Source organism: Leopardus geoffroyi, chromosome B1 (assembly GCF_018350155.1).
Source record: "Leopardus geoffroyi isolate Oge1 chromosome B1, O.geoffroyi_Oge1_pat1.0, whole genome shotgun sequence".
Classification (NCBI taxonomy): domain Eukaryota; kingdom Metazoa; phylum Chordata; class Mammalia; order Carnivora; family Felidae; genus Leopardus; species Leopardus geoffroyi.
The window spans coordinates 137,549,922-137,573,867 of NC_059327.1; the positions used below are offsets into that span (position 1 = coordinate 137,549,922).

The following is a 23,946-nucleotide window of genomic DNA, read 5'->3' on the forward strand; positions in this document are numbered from 1 at the left end:
ATTTTTAAATAGTTTTATGAAAGCATTTAAGGCATTTTTTTTTCTCAAAAGCATTAAGAAAATATATTCAGGGTAATATTTACTGTAAGGCCAGAGACATTTAACTCCCTGATTATATTATCAAATGAAGTCTAGCAATAGATAAAAAGAATGCATCATGACCAGGTTGGGTTTATCTCCGGAATAAAAGTTGACAACATTCAAAAATAATGTAACTCACTGCATGGATATAAAAAAGAAGTAAAACTGTATGATCGTAAAAGTTGCAGAGAACCTTTTGAATATACTAAAAACTACTGAACTTTAAAAGGGTTAATATTACAATATGTATATTATAGCTCAAATATTTTTCCAAAAAAGTTAAAAGGTACAGAAAAATTATGACAAAATTCAAGACCCACTTATGACTGAAATGTGCGCGCACACACACACACACACAAACTCTTCAGCACACCAGGAAGAGAAAGGATTCTCAACCTGAAAAGACCATTTACTAAAAAGCCTACAGCTAATATCATATGAATGGTGAAGACTGAATGTTTCCCCTGCTAGACTAGGAACAAGACACTCCTACAACATTGTATTGGAGGTTACTGTATAGTAAGCAGGGGAGCACAGATTGGAAATAAGACAGTATCTACTGGTCAGTGTGACTGCCTATATACAAAAGTCAGTAATCTTTAAAGAAAAAAAGCTAGAAAAAGTGAGTTTAAGCAAAGTCAATATGTAAAACTGTATTTTTACATAGTAGCAACGAACATTTAGAAACAAATTTTTACAATTAGCATAGTAGCAACACAAAATGTGAAATGTAACAGATATATACAAGATCTGTAGGTGAAGTGTAGAAAACATTGATAAAATCAGAGAAGACCTTAAAAAAGGAGAGATCTACCATGTTTGTGAATTGGAACATTCGATACTATGAAGATATCACTTCTCTCCAAATTGATCTTTAGATTCCCCAAAGCTCCAGCCAAAATCCCAGCAGGAATCTTTGTAAAAAATCAACAAGCTGATTAAACAATATATAGAGAAAGGTACAATTAGAACAGCCAAACATTTCTGAATAACGAACAAAGGTGAAACTCCTACTTGACTTCAAGGCTCATATAAGGCTCATCAGGTCACTGTGGTACTGGTGAAATGTTAGACAAATGGATCAATGGAACAGAACAGAGCCCAGAAGTAGACCCATATATATATGGTCAATTTCTTACAAAGGCTCAAAGGTAATTCAGGGAACAATAATCTTTTTAACAAACACTGCTGGGATATCCATACGTAAAATATGAATCTCAACTTCTACCAAAGACCAGAATGAACTGAAAATGGATCATAACCTAAAAATGAAAAACCTAAAGCGACCAAATACCTAGAAGATAACATGAGAAGAAAAATCTGTGGCTTTGGGTTAGGCAACGTTTTCTTAGATATGAAACTAAGAAGTATCCCTAAAAGATAAAAACTGATAAAATGCATTCTTCAAAATTAATGTCTGCCCTTCAAAACACAATAAGAAAAGCCACAGACTGGCAGAAAATATTTGCAAAACACATTAGATAATGCACTTCTATCCAGAATATATAATTAACACTCAATAAAAAAAACCAACCTTCCAAAAGAGGGGCAAAAGACTTCAACAGACCTTTCACCTAAGATTATGTGGATGGCAAATAATCCTATGAAAAGATGCTCAGCATCATTAGCCATTAGGAAAATGGAAATGAAAGCCACAGTGAAATATTACTGCACACCTATTAGAATGGCTAATTCAAAACTAAACCCTGGCCATACCAAGTACTGGGAAGAAAGGAGAGGAACTGGAAGTTTCATACATTTCCTGATTGGAATGCAGAGTGGTGAAGTTATTTCACAAAAAGAGTTCTGGCAGTTTGTCATAAAGCATAACATATACTTACTATGTTACCCATTGTATGGATACGACACATTTTTACTTATCCATCAGTTGGACATTTCGGTTTTTTCACTTTGTAGCTATAATAGTATGAAATTTATGTACAAATTTTTACATGAACATGTTTTTATTTCTCTTGGATATATTATATATATGCCTGTCAGTAGAACTGCTAGGTGATATGGTAACTCTGTTCAACCTTTTGAAGAGCTGCCAAGCTGTTTTCCAAAGCATCTGCATTCCCACCAACAGTGTAAGAGGGTTTCAATTTCTCCACATTCTTGTCAACACTTGCTATTAACTTTCTTACTATAACCATCCTAGTGGGTGTAAAGTGATACCTCAGTGTGGTTTTGATTTGCATTTCCCAGATGGTTTATGATGTTGGGCACATATTCATGTTTTTATAGGCCATTTGTATTATCTCCTCTGAAGAGTGTCTATTTACATTCTTTACCCATTTTTCAAACTGGTTTATTTGTCCTTCATTATTGAGTTATAGGAGTTCTTTGTATATCCTAGATACAAGTCCTTTATCAGATGTGTGAGTAGTAAAAATTTTCTCCCATTCTGTGGGTTGTCTCTTGACAGTGTCCTCCGAAGTAACAGTTTTTTTGTAGTTTTTTTGGTGAAGTCCAATTTATTTTTTGTTGTTCATGTTTTTGGTGTCATATTTAAGAAACTATTGCCTAATCTAAGTCTCAAAGATTTGCTCTCTTTTCTTCTAAGAGTTTTATATTTTTACCTATTACATTTAGGTCTTTGACCTATTTAGAGTTAATACTTTTGCATGTGGATATCCAGTTGTTCCTGCTCTATGTGTTGAAACATAGGAAGGATAAATTTCTAAAGAGAATGTTTTTCTCTGACGAAAAAAGGACAAAGGTGCTAAGTGGAAATTATAAAGTAAATTACCCTCATCAAATATGAATAATTTATTTTAAAAATTCGCCATAAAGCATATCATGTTAAGTAAACTTGATATCAGACTTGAAATACTTTCACTAAGGCAAGAGCAATTAACTGTTAAAGGCAGTGAAGGAGGGGTGCCTGGGTGGTTCAGTCAGTTAAGGGTCGGACTTCAGCTCAGGTCACAATCTTACAGTTCATGGGTTCAGGCCCTGCGTCGGGCTCTGTGCTGACAGCTCAGAGCCTGGAGCCTACTTTGGATTCTGTGTCTCCCTCCCTCTCTCTGCCCCTCCCTGCTCACACTCTGTCTCTCAAAAATGAATAAAAACGTTAAAAAATTTTTAAAAAGGCAGTAAAGGAAATATTCCTGTTGTCAATATTTGTCCAACTTATCCAGCACTCAAAGAAATAGTGCAAAACACTAATTAAACTACAGAATATACCAGTACATTAGTAAAATGCAACAGCAAAGAACATGAGACACCTACAGATATAAACCTAGTTTTAAGTAAAGATCTGGACAAAACTTGGATTTATATAAGCAATAAGTTAAAGGTGGTGATTTACAAGTAGGATTCTTTTAAATAAGATTCATCCTGGTGTATCTAAAATTCTATTGCAAATACAACCCACACTATTGAGACTTCTCAGCGATAGCTCTTACATAAAATTTAGTACAACTCTGGTTACATCTCCAAACTTAAACCTTTGTTTGAGGTAGAACAAAACAAATATATTAAAATATATAATTTAAGGAGAATTTCAGTTAATAAAACTCAAGTTTTGTCTAGTCATTAATCTTTTGCAATTTTAAGTTTTCATATTAATTATACTTCATGACTATTCACATACAAAGAGTAGATGTTTTACACACACAGGGGAATCATGTGCTTGTTTCTTCTTTTATCCATTTAAAACATTCCTCATATGTGAAAGTACAACATATACCTATGTTTTTCTACTCATCTTTTCAAGTCTGGGTGTGACAGAATGGAGAAAATTGTCCTTAGGTATGTTTCCATCTTCAGATCATTTAAGCTTCTCCTAAATTTCTGAAAAAACTAATCATATAATTAAGACAAATATTTTCATAACCACGGTCTCAACTGCCCATCTTTTTCTAATTTATTAATTGGATGGTGTGAAGTCCCTTTATTCATTCAACACTGAAAATATATTTCAGCCTCCCTGCAAAACACAAGGACACTTCAGAAGAGCTTGAAATAAGGCTTCTCCTCATTCTCTGATGAGCATTGGGCTCTTCCAGTGGAGTCAAGTAAGTATCCACTCTATTATTCAAAAGTAGTATTTTGAAGTCCAAGGACAATGGATTGTGAAAATGACATCCCCTATTTACTTCTCAGACTACATTCCCCAACTTCGCTGCAGCACACGGAACCATCTCATGGCACAGGTGCTTACCTTCTGCCCGATAAAGCCTAAGTATTTCCATGTTAGGGTACCCTGGCAAAGGGATTTTGTGGTATTTGATATTTTAACTCAGCCTAATTTTCAAACCACATCTAGATTTTCACATGTAAGTAAAAATTACATCCAAGGTTTTATATTCCTTTTTTTTTCTTTTTTTTTCCTGTCAACATTCTTAAGAGCTGTAAACCAAAGCTCTTTTAGGGAATGTAGTCTATTTATAAAAGAAGTCAATGTTTTAATGACTCTTAGTTGTTGTTATTCTCTCTTGTTTTAAAGTAGACTGAACAAGTTAAAAAGTATGTCCAGTCACACTACTCAGTCTTATAGTAGTATATTCAAAGGCAGCATCTGTTGGCTGGTCTGTTCCTACTGACTTAACTGCGTTCTACATTCCAAGTAACTGAAATGTTGCAAACCATACCAAGTACAAGCAGATTTTATAATACGCATAATTAGAAATCCTAGTATTACAAACTTGTCAACTGTGCAGAATGGCCAATTTATAAAATATGGTAGGTTGAACTTTAAATGTTGACCAATAATTTTTCATGAAAATTTTAATATATTTTAGGTCCCTCATTTGAATGGATATCCATCATTACTTAACAAATGCCTGCATTTATTGGTATTAGCAAAACTTGAACATCTGTAATCCTGTAATGATGACCAGTGTATTCTTGGCAAAGTTTTCATTTCAATTCTTTCTGAATGGTGTTTTAAAGGGTACTGAGCTGCATCTTTACCTCTGATCTTTAAGAAACAGATTATTATATCCTTTAGTAACTTTACAAAGTGATTGATGGCACACACTTCTCCGTCAAAGAGATGCTCATCTAAATCTACAAAAAGATAAATATGCCCAGAAAGCTCACATAATATTTTCTGCTGAAGATACAATTCTCTCTGTTTAGGAAGTAGTTCATAGACTGTCATTCTTGAATGGATTCTTACAACTCGCTCACAAATATTTATGACTTGACAAAGACTTTGTGAAGGGAAATGTAAACCATTCTTCTTTTTAACACACAACAGTGACCCAATTTTAGCAACCTTGAGATCTGATGCATACAGTGCACTGATGCACTCCTCACAAGTTAAAAGAGCTGATAACTTATTTGCAACATAACTGGCACAACAGATGAGTTTTTGCCTGTGATCTGACAGATCTAGTAACGCCTCACTTAGCGAACAATTAGACCAGTCTCGGCAAATATCCTCTTTGTGAAAAAGAGTCTTTATGCCGCTGACGCCATACTGACGCTGAACGGTCCAAAGGGCCAAGTCTGTCCTTCGAGCAATTGAAATGTCAAGGATGCTTACTTCACTTAGAAAGGCCTCGTCTTGTGATCTGTATCTGGTCTCCAAATTATGGTAAGCTTTCTGGAATGCCATACAGGTAGGGTTAGAACCGGTTACTAATACCTGTCTAAGCATCTTGAGAAATAATTCCAGATGATCTTGACTGAATTTATAAGTCAGAAGATATGGAAAAGGCATGACCTTTGGGAAAACGTAATTCTGATAGAGCCATTTTAGGCTCTCAGCGTTAAGCAAAAATCCCAGGAATCCTAGTTTTCGCTTACCTTTAATTATTTGATTATTGCTAGCGTCAGATAATGTAACAAAGATTGTCTTGGCTTCAATTAACACGCGATTAATTTTACTATAAGTTTCAGGCAGTAGAGGTCCTTTAAGTCCCTTTCCATAACAGTTCCTACTATTAAAAATGTCAAACAGGTTGTTAATTAAGCGTAAAAAATGGACGGTACCAATACAGTTTTGAAAAGGAGGCAGGCCTAACGATAGCAAGCACTCCAACGCGCTGGCCACACTCTCACTGAACAGTTGGGCAGCACAGTTCGTCTTCAGCACGTGGTTTTTCAAATTTGCAAGTTTTCTTGGGAGTCTTTCTATGCTTGCTAATTCCTGGTCCCCCAGGGCTACTAAGTCCACAAGGTGCTGCCAATGTGCCGTGCCATTAATAAACTGAATGCTTTGAAAATTCTGAAATGCATTTCTTATTAATCTGAGCAAGTGGCAAGAATCAAAGAAGTATGCAATCTGTTGACTAGAAGATGAGGGATGCTGAAATGTACACTTCATGTTGTCTCCGTCAATATGTATTCCCAACGCTTTTGCCATCTGAACGCTGTGAGCTGTAGCATCAGAGGTGACGGCCAAAACCGTGATCCCTATGTCACTTAGTTTGCCAATGGTAAGACGAAGCAGCTGAGCCTGCAAATATCCAGATGCCCTGTTAACAAAAAAATAACCAAGAGGCGTTCTCCAGTGACCAGAAATACCCACGGCCATTAACAAAATAGTTTCGGATGCAAGGGGCGTTTCATCAGCATCAAGTATGCCGAGGCCAAAGTCCATAAATCCTTGCAAATGGTGACTGCTGGGGTCCCACTGAAGTTGTTGCTTGAGAGATACGCCTTTTATTATCAGTGAACAATACTGGTAGAGCTGGTCTCCGTTCTCTACTCTTCGCTGAAGAAAAGAAAAAATGTTGCTGTTGAAGCCTGGACTGGGTTTGCATTTGGATAACCATCTGGGAAATATAAAAAAAAAAATATATATATATATATATATATATAAAACTAAATGAAGTAATTAAAAAAAAAAAGGAAAAAATACATTAACTGCTGCTAAGTTGCTTCAGATCCCTATAGAAACACAGCCAAATATAAGTAGCCAAATTCTATGGACATTTTCAAGCATCTATTCAAATAGTTACCATAAAATACTAAGATAACAGAGAAGCTTAGACACAGAGTAAGTATTTCAATACACCATTGCTCATCTACTTCTTTAAGATATATACAAAACAATTACCCGCTTTGTTGTAACTGTCGTGTTTAGATCATAAACCAGTCTTACCTGTAAATTCAATGAAATGAGAAAATGGTTGAAGGGGAAGGAAACTTTGAGAACATCTAGCACATCTACCTCATTTTAGAGATTGGGAAACGGGGACAGAGGCAGAACTGAAGCCGCACAGCCCTTGCTGTGCTGCTAGCTGCATACAAGTGTGAAGCCCAACTTTCCCGGTGTCCTGACAGTGCTTTTCTCACCGCTCCTTGCGACGTCAAATTGTGCCCTCAAGGAACAATGAAGGCGTCTGCATCTGTCTACCCTGCACAAAGTACATACACTACTACCTAAGGAGTTCTTTTGCAGTGTCCCTGACCTTTCCATACTGGTTATGCTTTCCAATTACTGTTAGTGGCTGTCTTCAGAATCCTTTTCACTCAGTTCTAATTTACCTCTAATTTGCTGTAGGGTCAGGAGAGACAACAGCCAAGTTTAAGAACTATCTGAAATAAGACAAATTGGATTCTCTAGTAGGAGACTGACGTGTTCATCTTAGCTAAAGTTTACTTCTGTAACTCAAATGACTTTTTGGGATGTTATATTTCTGACTTGGGGGCTATATTCCGGACTGCCAAGGTTTCTTCCTGGACAGCAGGCCTCTAATTGAGATTTTAATGTACCTCGCCCTAAGTATTTCAGGACAGGGCTTTCCACATACTTTGCCGCAAACTAAAAGTTCCATAAATGAAATTTACCCTCATTACGTGCCATGCACACATATATGTAACATATGTGTGTGTATAATGCCAATTATGACCCACTGAATTGATTTCAAGATGCACTAATGGGTTTGAAAAACACACAGCATGCAAAAGGCATCAATTTTAAGCTGCTTATAACCTATTTAAGAGACAAATGTATTAATCAGTTGTTTATATTTTAAAATAGGATGAAACAGTAAGATAATGAGAAAATAGGACAGTGGTTACCCACCAGGGTGCTACAGCCCAGTAGTATATTGAATGTCCTTTGCAAACGGGTCTCCAAATTTTAATTGTTTAAATTTTTTTCTTGCATTAGGATTGACTCTCAAATGAACACCAAAGATGCTGTGCTGCACATGGAGTCAGTATATTATGAAACTACTTAATGCCTCTATGTAAAAGTTTTTATTTAAAAAAAAAATTTTTTTTAATGTTTTTATTTATTTTTGAGAGAGAGACAGAGCATGAGCGGGGAAGGGGCAGAGAGAGAGGGAGACACAGAATCTGAAGCAGGCTCCAGGCTCCGAGCTGTCAGCACAGAGTCTGACGCGGGGCTCGAACCCACAGACTGTGAGATCGTGACCTGAACTGAAGTCGGACGCTTAACCAACTGAGCCACCCAGGCGCCCTGTGAAAGTTTTTATTTTAAATAGGCTTTTTAAAAAAGCTTGTTCTTTGAGCTTGATTTTTAAATAGATATCTAAATGGTATTTTTTTAATGTCTTGTTTATTTATTTTGAGAGAGAGAGAGAGGGAAAGAGGGAGGGAGGGAGAGAATCCCAAGCAGCCTCTGCACCAGCAGCACGGAGCCGAAAGTGGGACTCAAACTCACAACTGTGAGATCATGACCTGAATCAAAATCAAGAGTTGATGTTTAACCAACTGAGCCAACCAGGCACCCCAAGAGGATATTTTAAATTGAACAATAGCTTAGAGTGATTATAAGGAGTCAGTTGGGTGGCTTAAAACTCTGCCTGAAAAAATACAAGGCTGAAGAGCCATCGTGCCAAGGAGTGTTTTTCTTTAAGACTATTAGCTCCACTGGCACTCTTTTTTCTTTTCCAAAATAAATAACATTAAAAAACAACAATAAAAAAAGACTCTTAGCTCCTCCCATGGTCTTGTTTACCTTTGAATCTCTCACATCATCTTACCTATAGAGGGAGCTAATTTATTAATTGCAATGAAAACCTAAATAGAAAATTAGAGACAGAGAAAATCTACTAAGATCATACCATATATATCACTGTTATGATAAGGAAGGCTGAGGACGTTATGACATTCTTACAAAAGATATGTAAAAACAAACTACCTTAAAGACCCAAAGAACTGGAATTATAAGAAGCACAGCTCTGGGAAGGTTCTAGACATAGAGAATTCAAGAGAGAACTGATAAAGATCCAACATCAACAGAAAGAAAATTACAGAGGTGACTGATAGTGGCTAATAATTAGAAAAAGATATGACAAGTTGAAATTAGTGAAGCAGGTACCTGTCTCACTGAACAAGGGTTTTCAAAAATATGAGTCTAGCTTGGTCTGTCATCATCTAATTGTTTACCATATAACTGTTTCTCCATCATCACAGGAGGAAAAACAACTATTCAAATTGTCTCTTTTCTCCTCAAACTTTTTTTAAAGTTTTAAAATTTATTTTTGAGAGAGCGTGAGCAGGAGAGGGACAGAGAGAGGGAGGGAGGGAGGGAGAATCCAGCACAGAGCCTGATGGCAGGGCTTGAACTCATGAAACCATGAGATCATGACCTGAGCTGAAACCAAGAGTCGGATGCTTAACTGACTGAGCCACCCAGGCACCCCTCTCCCCAAACTTATCTCTGCTTCCCCAGTTCTCTGCTATTATCTTTATGTCACTGAGAAAAACAGAAGCAATCCAATAAAAACTCATTTTCCTACCACTAAATCTGCTAACCTATTGAATCTGTGTCTCTGCCTCTTCCTGTTTAAATGAATGAATTGTCCCTACTCCTAATTAAGGCTAAACCTCTCTCCACAATGGTGTTAGATATTATCCCCCACAGTTATCCCTTCTCTTATGCACCACCAGTTCTCCTCTCTACCAGACCATTCCCTTAAGCATGCAAACATGCTGGAACAAGTGCCCTCTCAACAGGTGCCCTCCCTTTCATCTATGCTCCTTTCTACCCACAGACCCATTTCTCTGCTCCCTTCATAGCAAAACTCCTTGAAGGAGTGCTTAATCATTGTTTCTGCTTCTTAGGCTTCCAGTCTTCCTTGATCCCACTTCGGCCAGGCCTACCTCTCTACCACTCCACTGCAACTGCTTTTGTCAATGTCATCAATGACCTCCATCTTGCAAAATCCAATGGTCAATTTTGTCCTCCTCTTACTTGATCTCCCAGCAGCAGGGACAGAGTGGACTATCTCCTTGAGATACTTTCTACACTTGGCTTCCAGGCCATCACATCTCCTGGTTTTCCTCCTGCCTCACTGGCCACTCCTGACCAATAAATAAATTTACCAAATAAATATTAACTATAATGATTATAAATGTAATACATAAGCAGAGGTGTGTTAAAAAGATATATCTTTTTTAATAAAAAAATAAATAGAAATGTAATCAAATGTGAATATGTTTGACTATTCAGAACTGTCAAGATAAAATCTAGATACTTCCAATATATGAGAGTAATAGATAGACATTAACACAAAATTTTGTGGATATATATTTTTTTAATGTCTGAGAGAATATATACCAAACTATTAATAGCAGTTATCTTGGGAATTAGGGGAATGGTCTGGAAAAGGTCTATAAACCTTTTTCATTTTCCAGTATTTACATACTTACATATTGTCTGAATGTTTTATAACAAGCATGTATTACTATCATATTAAACAAGGTATTTTAGTTTCAGACAAAGTACCCAAAGAAATAAACAATTTTTTGAGTACTAAAATTATACTAAATAGATAGCGTCATAGCAAAAATACAAAATGGACATAGAGAAAAGATCAGTGTAAGCTGGAATTGCCACAGACTATTTAATCCAGAAGTTAATGGAGAACTACAGGAAATGAAGAAATGTCTCACACAAACCACAGGGTAAAATCCATAAGCAGTGCTTTAAAACCAGTAAAGAGAAAATTTGACTAACAAAAGGTAGAGAGGGGGATATATCAACACAGTATCTATAAAAACATCTCCTGCCTAGCAAAAAGTAGACATTTATAAATAAGAATAATATCTGGCCTAAATAGTAAAATCAGATGATAGAAGAGAGTGAATAAGCCTATACACAACTATCCAAATGTTTCTGGTCACTACAATCAAAAACGGAAACAATATAAATGTCCAATAGTTGGAGAATGCCCCGGATAAATGGGGTACAACTACCTGATACTATGCAGCTATTAAAGATCATTAACTATGTAAAAGGAAAAAAAAAAAAAAAAAAGCTAGCAAATCTAAGCACAGAAACAAGACTGGAAGCAAATTCCCTAAATGTTAATAATTGTTGACATATAATGTAGATAAACAATTAATGAGTTTTCCATTCTTTTCTCTCACTTCCAAATTTTTTATTAGTATTACTTTAATAGTATGTGGAGGAAAGTTAATCATTTTTAAAAAGAAGATGTAATATACAGCATTGTGACTATGGTTAATAATACTGTATCATGCATTTTAAAGTTGCTAAGAGGGGGACCTGGGTGGCTCAGTCGGTTAAGCGTCTGACTTCTGCTCAAGTCATGATTTCACCATTCCCAGAGATCAAGCCCCACATCAGGCTCTGTGCTGACAGCTCAGAGCCTGGAGCCTATTTCAGATTCTGTGTCTCCCTCTCTCTCTCTCTCTCTCTCTGTCCCTCCCCTGCTTGTGGTGTCTCTCTCTCTCTCTCTTTCTCTCTGTCTGTCTCTCAAAAATAAATAAACATTAAAAAAAATTTTTTAAATAAAAAAAGAAAGTTGGCAAGAGAGTAGATCTTGAAAGTTCTCATTGTAAGAAAAAAGTAATTTTAACCGTGGAATGGATATTAACTAGACAGTGTGATCTTTTTGTAATATATATAATACTGGATACCTGTTATACACCCAAAACAAATAAAGTGTTATACATTAATTATATCTCCATTAGAAAATAAAACAGATGTTTTCCCCAAAATGGAAAACAACAATATCACAATTGAAGGGGTTCAGGACAGGATCCCCAGAATGTGCTGCTCCGGCATGTGGATTATTTGTTATTTGAGAGAGCGAGCCCACGAGCAGGGGGGCAGAGAGAGGGAGGGAGAGAATCCCAAGCAGGCTCTGTGTTGTCAGCATGGAGCCTAAGCCAAAGTGGGGCTTGATCCCACAAAGTGAACCCTGAGATCATGACCAGAGCTGAAATCAAGAGTCAGATGTTTAACCGACTGAGCCTCCCAGATACCCTGGCATGTGGATTATTTTGAGTTGAAGGCATTTGAGACCCTGCAGGCTCAAGAGAAACTTTTATCCCTTCCTAACCACACAGAATAATCTAAACTGGGGAGGCTTTCCCAGAATAAGAGTTATTAACAGAGATAGATTTTATCTAAGTGAACCAAATGTATGGTACTGCAAACATCTAATTACCAAACATCTGCTTCACTTATTGCCCTGTGAAGTGCATGCCTTTCCTCTGAAATCCCAGACCCCTATCCCCATATCTCCTTAGTTCAGAATGACATATATACCTCTTTTGTCTGTCTTTGGAATTTCCATGTCTATGTGGATTCCCTGTATGTACAGCTATTAAATTTAATTTTCTCCTGTTAATCAGTTTCATGTCAGTTTGATTTAGTCCAGCCAGAAGGACCTTTGGGGGGCCAGGAATTCTTGTTCCCTTATATAATTAAGGTCCTACTGCCTACCAGCCCTCAATTTCCCCCTTCTTTAAAATGGGTGGGGTCAGCAGATGATGGACTATGTGCTCTCTTAGAGTTTCTCCAGTTCAGAGCCCCTGAATCTGTTTTAAAGTTGAAGTAATAAGAAACCAAGAGGTACCTTCCAGGAGAGAGAGATGATGCTACTCCTGGCTGGCCTCTGTCCCACCTGCACTGAATTAAATGGAGTACTGCTCTTCAGAAAGTGACTTAAGGTCCACTTCATTTCCTCCTTCCATCTACTCAAAATGCTAAATGACCATTCAGGCATTCTTTCTTTCTACAAATATTTATCAAGGGACCATTTAATGCTTCAGGTACAATGCAGAGTTGGGGGTTCGGTGGTAGTGTAACAAAAAACCAGATGCACCTCGTACTTGGGCAGCTCATGGTCCAGTGGGGAAGACAGTGTTTTAAGAACTATGATTCAGGTCTGGGGTGCCTGGGTGGCTCAGTCGGTTAAGCATCCGACTTCGGCTCACATCATTATCTCATGGTTCGTGGGTTTGAGCCTTGCATCAGATTCTCTGCTGTTAGCACAGAGCCCACTTCAGATCCTCTGTACCTCTCATGGCTTCTCAGCCTTAGCCTTTTGGCTAAGATCAAGTGCAGATCTTCTGTACCCCTCTCTCTCTCTCCCCCCACCCTCAAAAAAAAAAAAATAAACAAACATTAAAAGAAAAAAAGAACTATGATTCAGTTCTTATGTGTGTGAGAGGAGCACTTACAGCAAGCCAGGCTTCTGAAAGGAGGTCTAATTTGAGCCTGAAGACTGAGGAGTAATCACTAGGACCAATAAAGAGAGAGAATGGGCATTTCAGGCACAGGGAATAGTAAGTCCTGGTGGCAAAAAGAGGCCATTAAGGAGTACCTTACAATTGGAGCATGGAATGCTAAAGGGCAGGGAGGGAGGCCAGAGATGAGCCCTCAGAGCTTAGCAGGGGCCGCACCACGGGAAGCTCAATAAACCACAGGAAGGAGTCAAGCCTCTGGTCTGTAGGTAATGGGGAGGCTTATGCATCAGGAAAGTGACTGTTATGGGCTGAATTGTGTCCCTCAAAAAAGATGTATTGGAATCCTAATTCGCAGTACCTCAGAGTGTCCTTATTTGGAGATACAGTCTTTACAGAGGTAATCAAATTAAAACGAGGTCATTAGGGTGAATCCCAATCCTAAGACTGGTCCTCATAAAAAGAGGAAATTTGGGCACAGAAGCACACATACATAAGGGAAGATGATGTAAGGATACACAAGGAGAAAGACCACCAAGTACAAGTTAAGGAGAGAGGCCTGGAACAGACCCCTTGCTCACAGCCCTCCAAAGGAACTAAACCTGCTAATACCTTGATTTTGGACTTCTAGCCTCCAGAAGTGTGAGACAATATATTTCTGTCATTTTTAAGCTCAATAAATAAATAAATAAAAATAAAAAGGCATCTGTAAAACCAGTGATAAAAAACAGTAAAAATTGAGCATTACTTTTATAAGACATTACTGTAAAGTCACTGAGTTATTTGCTTCATACTAAGTGAATTATAAATATATCCGTGTATTTTGACCACAAATCCTACAAAATTATTTACCAAAATTTCCTCCCTGAACAACCCACACTGGGCATCAACTACAGTGCTTAACAAAAATGCACATTTTTATGCTTAGCCTCAAACCAATGGTGTCAATCTAGAACTATTGTAGATTTTTCTAGGATAGTCAGATATTAAAACTACTGAAGTATATTAGAAATCCCAATATTTTCAGATTCAAATTTTATCACCGAGAATATCTCTGTCTGGAAGATGCAAAAAATTTGTCAGATTATAGACCTTCATTTTGTTGGTGAAAATCTGCTGTTGTGATAATATGCAAATACCACTAGAAGTTTTTAAAAAGAGCAAATGGACTAATAAATGAGAGTCTGAATACGAATAGCTTCAAAACATAAAATGCAATTAAATGATAAAATACTTGTTTATTTAGCATCTAAAAAGTAATTCACTTACGTCCTGAGGATGGAAGAATGAGGCAGCTTGAGAATCTTTCTTACATAATCATAGACTTTGCTACTGCACAAGTAGAGTGTACATGCAAACTGTTTCATTTCTGTGGAGTACTCAGCTGTTTCTCTCCAGTTATACAATTCCCACTTAAAATCTGTTAAAATAAATTTATTTATTCTTTGTGATGAAGAAGGTGTACAGTAACATTCTAAGGTACAGATCATACCATTTGGATATAAAAAGCAGTGGCCATCAAAATACAAATACAAATACCATCACAGTTTAACTGAGTTTGTTTCAAAGGCTAATATCCAATCTTAGGACCTCTTGACCAATTTATCCTGCTCATCCTGGATCATTTCACTCAAAAGAGGGAAGAAGAAAGTTTCAACTTGAATCACTATGTTTTATTATTCACTGGCAGCCTAAGTGGAGAATTTTAGAGAAACAGGGAAGAAGATAAAATAACTCGATAAAATTAAGTCTCTGGATTATGAGCACATTTATTTATTTTGCTTCCTGGTTACTATTTATCTGAGGGTACAAATAAGACACAAGAAATAATTCCGGCAATAGGATGCTATTCAAATTGAACAGATGACCTTGCCTACTTTGAAGGGAAAAAAAATCCTCTGTTCCTGGTGGGGATCCCTGTTTATTACACCTCTGTTCCCTTCCTGGAAAAACACAAAATATTCTCCTCCTTTGGAGATACCTGCTCTTTTCTAGAAACAAGACATACTTATTTTTTACCAGGATGTAAATCCAAAATCTCTGCTGGCTTTCATCAAAGAGTAAGTTGGCTATACTTATTCTGTCCCTCTTCAAATATGCTGGTTTACAAAGAAAAGAGTAGGTAGTCTTTCCAATGGACATGTATATCTTCCATAGGATATTTTAGAAAATAATATATGGAGACTCAGAATTTTCAAGCTCAAAGGGAACTGGAAAATTACCTGGTTCGACTCCACTGCAAAAACGCTTCGGTGATAAATTATGTAAGCACTTAAATTGTTTAAAAAGAATTTGCAGTAAAGCGAGTAAGTGCTTTATAAAAAATGAGAAGCACAGTATATGGTATAAGCCATATGATCTAACCTCTGGGTAGTTGGATTATGTGTTACTTTTATCATTATATATTTCTTTGCCTTTCCTATAATAAGTACATTACTTTTAAAACTGGAAATACATAAAAGGATTTTGGCAATTACTTTTCCTTCTTTTTGCTTACCCTGAGACTTCATGTCTCAGCTAAAAGCATGTTTTCATAGGCAACAGCAAAGTAAATACTTTAATGATACTTCAGGAAAAGGGAACATCACAGGGCAACAATGGGTGATTCAGTCAGTTAAGCATCTAACCCTTGGTGTCATGGTCTCACGGTTCATGAGTTCAAGCCCAGCATTGGGCTCTGTGCTGACAGCACAGCACAGAGCCTGCTTGGGATTCTGTGTCTCCTCTCTCTCTGCCTCTTCCCCACACACGTGTATGTGCATGTGCGCACTCTCTCTCTCAAAAGAAACTTTAAAAAAAAAGAAAGAAAGAAAAAAGAAAAGGGAAACATCATACCTGAAAACTGTGCTCGTAGCAGACACTCTGTTTCTTCAGAAAGTAGTTTCTCTTCGACAAGTGCATCAATTAGTCGTAAGCCCTTTCTCTTCTTGATCATCCTGTAGTTTTTCACAGAAACCAGTCTTTTTTTGGACACTTGTAGCATCTGTTGCACCTCAGCCAGTTTCTCTGCACCAATTGTCAGAGGTCTCTTTAAACTGTAGTTGTGGTCCTCAGTAGCAACCTCTTGAGAATTATCAGGAAGTGGCTGTTTTAGGATTTTCTGTTTTGCTTTACCTTTAAGGTGTACACCTTGAAGAACCTACAACAGAAATATAAAATTAAGGTTATTTTTGAAATGATCACACAGAAGGCGGTCTATAAAAATACCACTAAATCAAAGGACTCACCTTTAATGTGGAGAGTTGTTTTAAAAAAAGGTCATAATCTCTAATTTCTTCAAATGTATTTATAGGAAAATGTGAACAGGGTTTAAGGTTTTTTGGGGGTTTTTTTCATCCATATAGAAATAGTAACCTGATGTCGAAAGTTAACGTGATGATGAAAGTTTCTGAAATGGTTTAAGTAACAACACAAAGGTGGTAATTTGGGAAGGCTTCGTGGAAATGAGTTTTGAGCAGTGTTTTAAGACAGCAATGACATGATTTAATGGAGGGGACAGGAAAATTATTTGTGCAAAAAGGAAGGCATAGTGGACAGAGCATGGGCTTTGGAATTGAGGCTAATCTGGGTTTAATCATGGCTCCCTCATTTATTAGCTGTCACTAAACCTCTACAATCCCTCATCTCCTCATTTGTATAACTGTAATAATACAGAGTTGTTTTAAGGATACAATAGAATAATTTATGTAAATCTCCTAGCACAATGCCTAGACCACTGTAGGTCTCAATAAATAGTAACTATTATTGATTTTACAAAAGCATGAAAGTTAGTCAATTTATCACATATACAGAAGTTAGTACATGTGGTTTGAAAAGAGAATTTGGAGCAGTTAGAAATGCACAATTAAAAGGAAGCTCTTAGAGCTTAGGAGTTTGGATTTGACACCAATGACATTCTTCTGAATACAGGAATGAGAGAAAACAATATCGAAAGGAAATTCCAATGGATAAGAGGAGGCAAGGATAGCGTCAGCAGAGAACAGCTAGAGGACTACTGCAGACTGTGCAGCGAGGAGTGCGTACAGCAATGTGGCCAAGGGGTAAAAAGATAACATAAAAAAAGAAACCTAAGAACGTAACACTAATCCTGGTGACTGATTCATAGAAAGCCCTCTATTTTCCATAGATACCTCTCTATATCAATGCTAACAATTAGGTATATTTTTGGTCAAGAGCGACATTACTGGGAGGAGCCCGAAAAAGGCATAATTTCTAAGTATTATGGAAACTGTGTCAAACAAAAGCCTGAATTCTAAGGCATCTACTACTTTTTGTGATCAATTTAGTAATCTTTATGTGGGTCTAGAAAATGATTTGCATTTATATACCTTAAAAACTTCAAAGCAGAATTACTAATATTACATATAGATTAAAAACAAAAAACCAAAAACCTAGTTTTCTACACATTTAAAATCTATTAATGGATTTATTTTAAGATTTAGGATTTTTTTTTAAATCTTTGTAAATTCTAGCTATAATGTGAGGTATCTTGGTTTTTAAAGGCTCTGTAGAATTTAGTTTTGTTTACACCTAGATTTAAGTACCTTGTATAGAGAAACAGAAGGCACAGCTCCTTTTTTCAGCTTTCTTCTTATGCCATATGACTCAAAGTCACTTTCTTGAAAATGTTTGGAACATAGTATAGCACCTGGTCCTGGGATCCAAATCTTTTTGCTTCTGGGGTCCACACGATTAACAGCCCTGATCCATTTTGAGCGCTGTATGGTATCAGTTGGAAATCTACAGCAATCATATTAAAGTTCCATTAACATGAAAATATTATGGTAATACTACAGTATTTATTACATAAACCCATTTATTATTTAACTGCTTCGTATAAACATCAAGTCCAATTAAACTTACTTAATCTGATTTCAAAGTTCTTTGATTTTTTGAATCCAAGAGTTCAGTATCTAAGTGAGCTCATTTGCTTTAATTTCTGAGGGCAATTCTCATATTAAATATCCTACATTTTGTCTTCACTGACTACATTAACGGAATCTGCTCAAATTTAGTATGTGTGTTTTTAAACTATGTCCCCAAATTCTTTACTTCTATTCCTTTCAAGGGGTGGAGCCTAATTTCCTTCCCCTTCAGTGTGGGCTAGGGTTAGTGATTTGCTTCTAAGAAATACAAAAAAAAAAAAAAAAAAAAAAAAGGAGAAGAGACAACGGGCAATAAGACTAAGTAATAAAAGGTACTTGCTCCCTCTATTCAATGGTTTTTCTCTGGGAAAATTTCTCTGCCATGTGAGAAGCAGTCCTGCAGAAATATGTCCACTGGGCAAGAAACAGGCTTCCCCGCTAAAGGCCACATGAGTCTTTCTGAAACTGCACCCTTCAGCCTCATCAAGTGTTCAGAACATTCTAGTGTTGGCTAACATTTTACTACTACCTTATGAGACAACCTGTAACACCCAGTTAATTCACTCCCGGATTCCTACCCTCAGAAATTTGTGAGATCATGTTTCTACTGCATTTTGAAGAAATTTGTTACTCAGCAGTAGAAAACAAGTAAGTACATTTCCCATACTCAATTTTCCTCTTTTGTTTTGAAAGGCACCACTTTTTCCTAGCCTTGAATACAAAAATTACCTCGTGTTTCTCTCTTTTTAATCCTAGTCAAATTACTATGTTTAGAAATTTGTTGGGGGGGGGGGATCACAAAACTACTCTTTCTGCACCCTCTCCCTTGATTTACCTTGGAGACAGATCTACAGGCAGCTATGTGAATTTTGTATATTTTAACTTGGGTTTTAAAGCATATGGTTGTTAGGAATTGAAACTAGTGAAAATTTTAATGTCCTCAGCTCATTGTTGGGGAAATATAGCAGAATGGTAAAACATACTTCTGAGATATTCTCTCAATCACCTTGAGAAAGAATACTGAATTGGAAAATCTGTACTTAACCTTCAATTACCTTTAACAGACACGTCTCAATCTCTCAGCTGCCTCACAGGGTTGTAGTTAAGAGTGCACAAGGTGACAAATGCATTCAAAAGCACTTTGTAAATGGTAAAGTGCTACCCAGAGTTTGTTCTTTCCTAGGAACAACAATTCCACTTTCAAGACTTTCATTTTATTGTTCCAGGAAGATGATGCCACTTGATCAAGAGGAAATTGTTTTTCTAATAAAGGTGAGGCAAATCTATGTCTTTTTACTGAGTTCTTTTCTTAACTAATGGCACGTTTGTGAGGCAGCTTTTCCACAGATGGGGTGTAGTCTCTAACCATGCAAAGGACAGTAAAAAGTTGGCCAGTCCACCAAGTTACATTACTAGCCTGATCCTCTGATGCGGTTTCCCAACTGGCATGCCTGCTTACTACAGCCATCAATCCCCTTATCTCATGGAATGGCCTGGGCCACTTGGAGCCCTTGAAGTAGGTATTACAGGCCAGTCCCAAACAGCTTTGTTGGTTTGCCCCAAAGTATTAAATATTTTCTATGCATAACACACCATGAAAGGCTTGAAAAATATTGTAGTCTAACAAGCATGACTAATTTGAATTCTGGACAAAATTAAATTGGTAATAATAATTGATACTACTTTTTTTTTTTTTTAATTTTTTTTTTTTTTCAACGTTTATTTATTTTTGGGACAGAGAGAGACAGAGCATGAACCGGGGAGGGGCAGAGAGAGAGGGAGACACAGAATCGGAAACAGGCTCCAGGCTCTGAGCCATCAGCCCAGAGCCCGACGTGGGGCTCGAACTCACGGACCGCGAGATCGTGACCTGGCTGAAGTCGGACGCTTAACCGACTGCGCCACCCAGGCGCCCCATAATTGATACTACTTTTAACGCATTTACCTTGTGCTATTTTTACGTGTGTGGGTATGTATTTGTTTTAAAGTTTATTTAAGTAATCTCTACACCCAACGTGGGGCTCAAACTCATGACTCTGAGATCAAGAGCCACATGCTTTTCCTACTGAGCCAGCCAGGCGCCCCAGTGCTTATGTGTGTTTTTAAAACTGTTTTAGTCTTTAAAAAATTCTGCATGAACAGGTTACCTTTTACTGAAGATGAAACCAAGACCAGAACTAAGTATAGCCACCAGTAAATAGTAGTTGAAATTGGAATTCATGTTCCCCTATTCTAAAATCACCTGTGGCAAAAGAAAAATCCCAAACCAATCATCATTTCATATACACAATAATGAATTGGTTTACACTAATGCAGAATCTGTTTTCTCTCCTGTTAACTATGCCTTTTTTACACTATTGGCAGAAATTACCTTGGGCTCTCTGCATATCATATTTTCTAAAAAAGTGGCTAGGAAAATCCTTTCTACAGTGGTCATCTCTGGGGAGAGAGAGAAAGGATTGAGGGGTAAAGCTTTATACCTGGTAACTTAATTCTCTTCTAACAGAGAAGAAAAAAAAAAAATGAAACAAGGCAAAATGTTAACATCTGCTTAATTCTAGTGATGGGTATATCAGTGTTTGTTATGTATTATTCTTTGCCTGCTAATGTGTTTGAAATGTTTCATAGCTAAAAGTATAAAAATAGAATTCATTACAATTCAGGCAAAAACTCTTCCAAGTTATCATACATATATTTGATTATGAAATAAGTTAATTTCTTTACACCAATAAAAGGAGAATGAATCAAACTGTCACTTCTTTAAACCTGCCAGTCCCATCTCATATTTAACCATTTATGTGTTTGACCAAGTATCAGTATTCTCATAACAAGTTTCCACACCTTTAATCATTTTGATTCATGCTTTTCAGCCAAAGCCCCTCGCCTGTGTCCTTGCAACATCTTTCACAATTCTGGTAATGGTGGTGAGGATGTTGGGGAAGGCTTCAGAAGACAGAATATTGGAGCTAGAGCTGATGTATCAACAGGAGTTTGCCACGCAGACAGTGGCCACTCCGAGCAAATGCATAAACACAGATATAAAATAACTACTAGGATCTTACTGGTTGATAAAGCATTGAAAAATAAGTTAATTTGTAGACTGGAGAGGGTTAAAGAAGAGTACAGAGGTGGCTTGAACTGGTTATGGATGGGCTGGAGGGGTGGCTAAAGGCCAGATCACAAAAGATCGTGTGTGCTAGGAAGTTTGGGATCCATCCTTTAGGTCAGTGGCTACCAGAGGAGTGTGCACTCATCTACTGAGATTTGAAGAAAACATTAGAATTTATTTTTATAATGTTTTGCCCCATCGCTTAATTTTTGTGTTTCATAATACATATTAGTTCATCACTTCGTGTATGTAATTTATAAATCAGTACACATTTATCAGGGCATGTACTCAAATTTCTTTGTGGAGAGGGCTCCATGTTCAAGAAGTCTGAAGATGATGCCTTTGGGCGATGGCAAGTTGACAAATTCTTTCCAACCTATATTACCTTTTTGCTGAACCCTTACTTCTGATCAATATAACTTTGTTGCTACGATTAACACGCTAGTATTCTAACTCCTTTTCCTGTCTCTACCTTCTTCTGCATTCCTTACAACTTCCTAGGCATAGGAAGATAAAGATTATTCCCTCCCATTCATACATAAGGGCATGTGTTTAATTTAGCACACATAAAAAATAACAGAAATACAGAGGAAATTAAATTCAGGTTGGAAGACAGGTATTGGAGAAAAGTCTTCACAGAGGAGTTTGGATTCTGCCTTTAGGCATTTGAAAAGCCCCAGGATTAAAATCCTTTTTTAAGGGAACTAGTATAAAATTTGCATTTTTAGAAAAATCATTTCCAGAAATCAGGAAAATGGAATGAATGGGAAGAAATCAGCCTGGACGAATCATAGTATACTACTGTAATAACTGCATCACTTTCTCTTCTTAAAATTAAGTAGGTCTTACTTTGGTCCTCAATATATAAAACAAATAAAAGCAATAAATGAATTCTTCCTCGCTTGAAGAATCTTAAGAAGGCACAGGAAAAGCAGGGCAAAAAAAAATTAAAAAAAAAAATTAGAGGAAAAGGAGAGAACTCTGGACAGAGTGTGTCAATAAAGCCAATGAAGACGAGAGTTTCACGGAGCAGTCGATATAATTAAAAGTTAAAAAAAAAAGAAGGTTAAGAGAAGGACTTAGAAGTCCTCACTTAGATTTGGCAACATTACTGGTGACCCTTTGTCAGTGCATTAGAGCAGTAGTGATCTGGCTACCATAGGTTGAAAAGTCAATAGGACTTAGGAAAATAGGTTTATGTTCCTGTTTAAAGGAGCCTTGTTATAGAGGGAAAGCGTGATAGGGTAGTGCAGAGGTGCACATAGGCTCAAGAGTTTGTGTGCCTGTTTTAAAATGGAAGTAATGTCGACTTTAGGCAAGTAATCAGTAGAGGGAGCAATTTAAAACGAACAGGAACTAATTGATGGGGGAAAATCCCAGAGAAGAAAAGAAAGGTCACAAGATACAATTCTAACAGCTTAGGTGGAGGAACCACCCTATTTAAAAAACAACACAAAACAATGACTACAAAAGGCCTACCATACAGAGTTGAAACTCCTTAACCTGACATTTTTTTAAAATGTCTTCAAGATACTTTTTCCACTCCTCTGATATCTGCACTCTCCACCCCTTTACATTTTTCCATGTTATTCGTATTTAAGCGCTATCTTCCTCCCACCCCCACTCTACAACCTAAGTTCAAGGTCCAACTCAAATACCATCTGTCCCGTAAAACTACTTTTGATTTTCTCATAAAAGTCCTTTGTCAGTGGTTTAACTCTCTACATCTATTACCTTAACAGACTACCTCTTTTTGAAGTACGTTTCTTTTTGTCTTTGAGGATCTTGCTTTACCCACTCTTCTACTTCGCATTGTGCCTTGAACTTTGAATCAACTGTATGTCATGGATGGACTATAGACGTGGGTTCGAATTAGACTGTTCTGAAAATCCACCCCACTCTTGAGCCAATGTACCTTCCTTGCCATGACCAGATCCAGCCAGAATAACACCGGCCTTGTGGAGCTCAGCCAATTCTACTAAATAACTTGCAGTAACAGGCAGTATTCGTGAAAATCCATCTGTACTCCTGTTCCTGGGTAAGCCACACAACTCTAATGGAATCGAACGCCTTCAACAGTTCTCCCAAACTGTCCACCCTTCCCATCTCCTCACGTCAAATAGTAAGACGACCGAAAAGAAGCATGACTCCTTTCGAAAAACCCTTGCTAAACGCCATTAGGCAAGCGGTAGGCAACGAGAAAGAATCAGCAATTTGGAGGTACACGCTAAGCCGGAAAGACAGGAAAAACACCAACTCTCAAAGGTCCCCCGTTCCTTTCCCTCACGCTACGCACGTCACGCCACGTCACGTCAACGGCGCAACGCAAGCCCGGCCCCGCCCCACCCTGGCCTGCTGCCCGCCAGGCCGTGCTGGGAGTTAGACAGCCGGAGGCTGCTCTCACGCACTGGTGGAAGGAGAGGCCGCGCTCCCGGCTCAGCACGGTGTCCCGGGTGCTGCAGCCAACTGCCGAGCAACTTCGGGTCATCTTCTTGCTACGTGGGGCTCCACTTTGGGTGG

The 23,946-nt window shown here is 37.5% G+C and overlaps 1 protein-coding gene across 5 annotated transcripts; it reads right to left on the bottom strand.

Moving 5' to 3' along the window:
* Positions 1-704: 704 nt before the first annotated feature.
* Positions 705-23,942, bottom strand: THAP9 (THAP domain containing 9). 5 transcript variants are annotated; one of them, XM_045473564.1, is made up of 5 exons: positions 23,835-23,942; positions 17,997-18,192; positions 16,288-16,591; positions 14,722-14,872; positions 705-6,812 (listed from the first exon to the last, which is right to left on the bottom strand). In XM_045473564.1, the coding sequence occupies exons 1-5, from the start codon at positions 23,912-23,914 to the stop codon at positions 4,835-4,837; spliced, it is 2,709 nt and encodes a 902-aa protein (XP_045329520.1). In that variant the 5' UTR covers positions 23,915-23,942; the 3' UTR covers positions 705-4,834. The 5 variants fall into 5 exon arrangements, with proteins under 5 accessions (XP_045329520.1, XP_045329521.1, XP_045329522.1 ...); XM_045473565.1 differs by lacking the exon at positions 23,835-23,942 and adding an exon at positions 21,159-23,770; XM_045473566.1 differs by lacking the exon at positions 23,835-23,942 and adding an exon at positions 19,373-19,998.
* Between the last annotated feature and the right edge of the window lie 4 nt (positions 23,943-23,946).

Coding starts and splice junctions, on each gene's coding strand:
- THAP9 (XM_045473564.1), bottom strand. CDS start 23,914: ATGACCCGAAGTTGCTCGGCAGTTGGCTGCAGCACCCGGGACACCGTG. Junction 18,193..23,834: donor CGCGGCCTCTCCTTCCACCA/GTGCGTGAGAGC, acceptor TGATTGCTGTAG/ATTTCCAACTGATACCATAC. Junction 14,873..16,287: donor GCTACGAGCACAGTTTTCAG/GTATGATGTTTC, acceptor TTATTTTAACAG/ATTTTAAGTGGGAATTGTAT.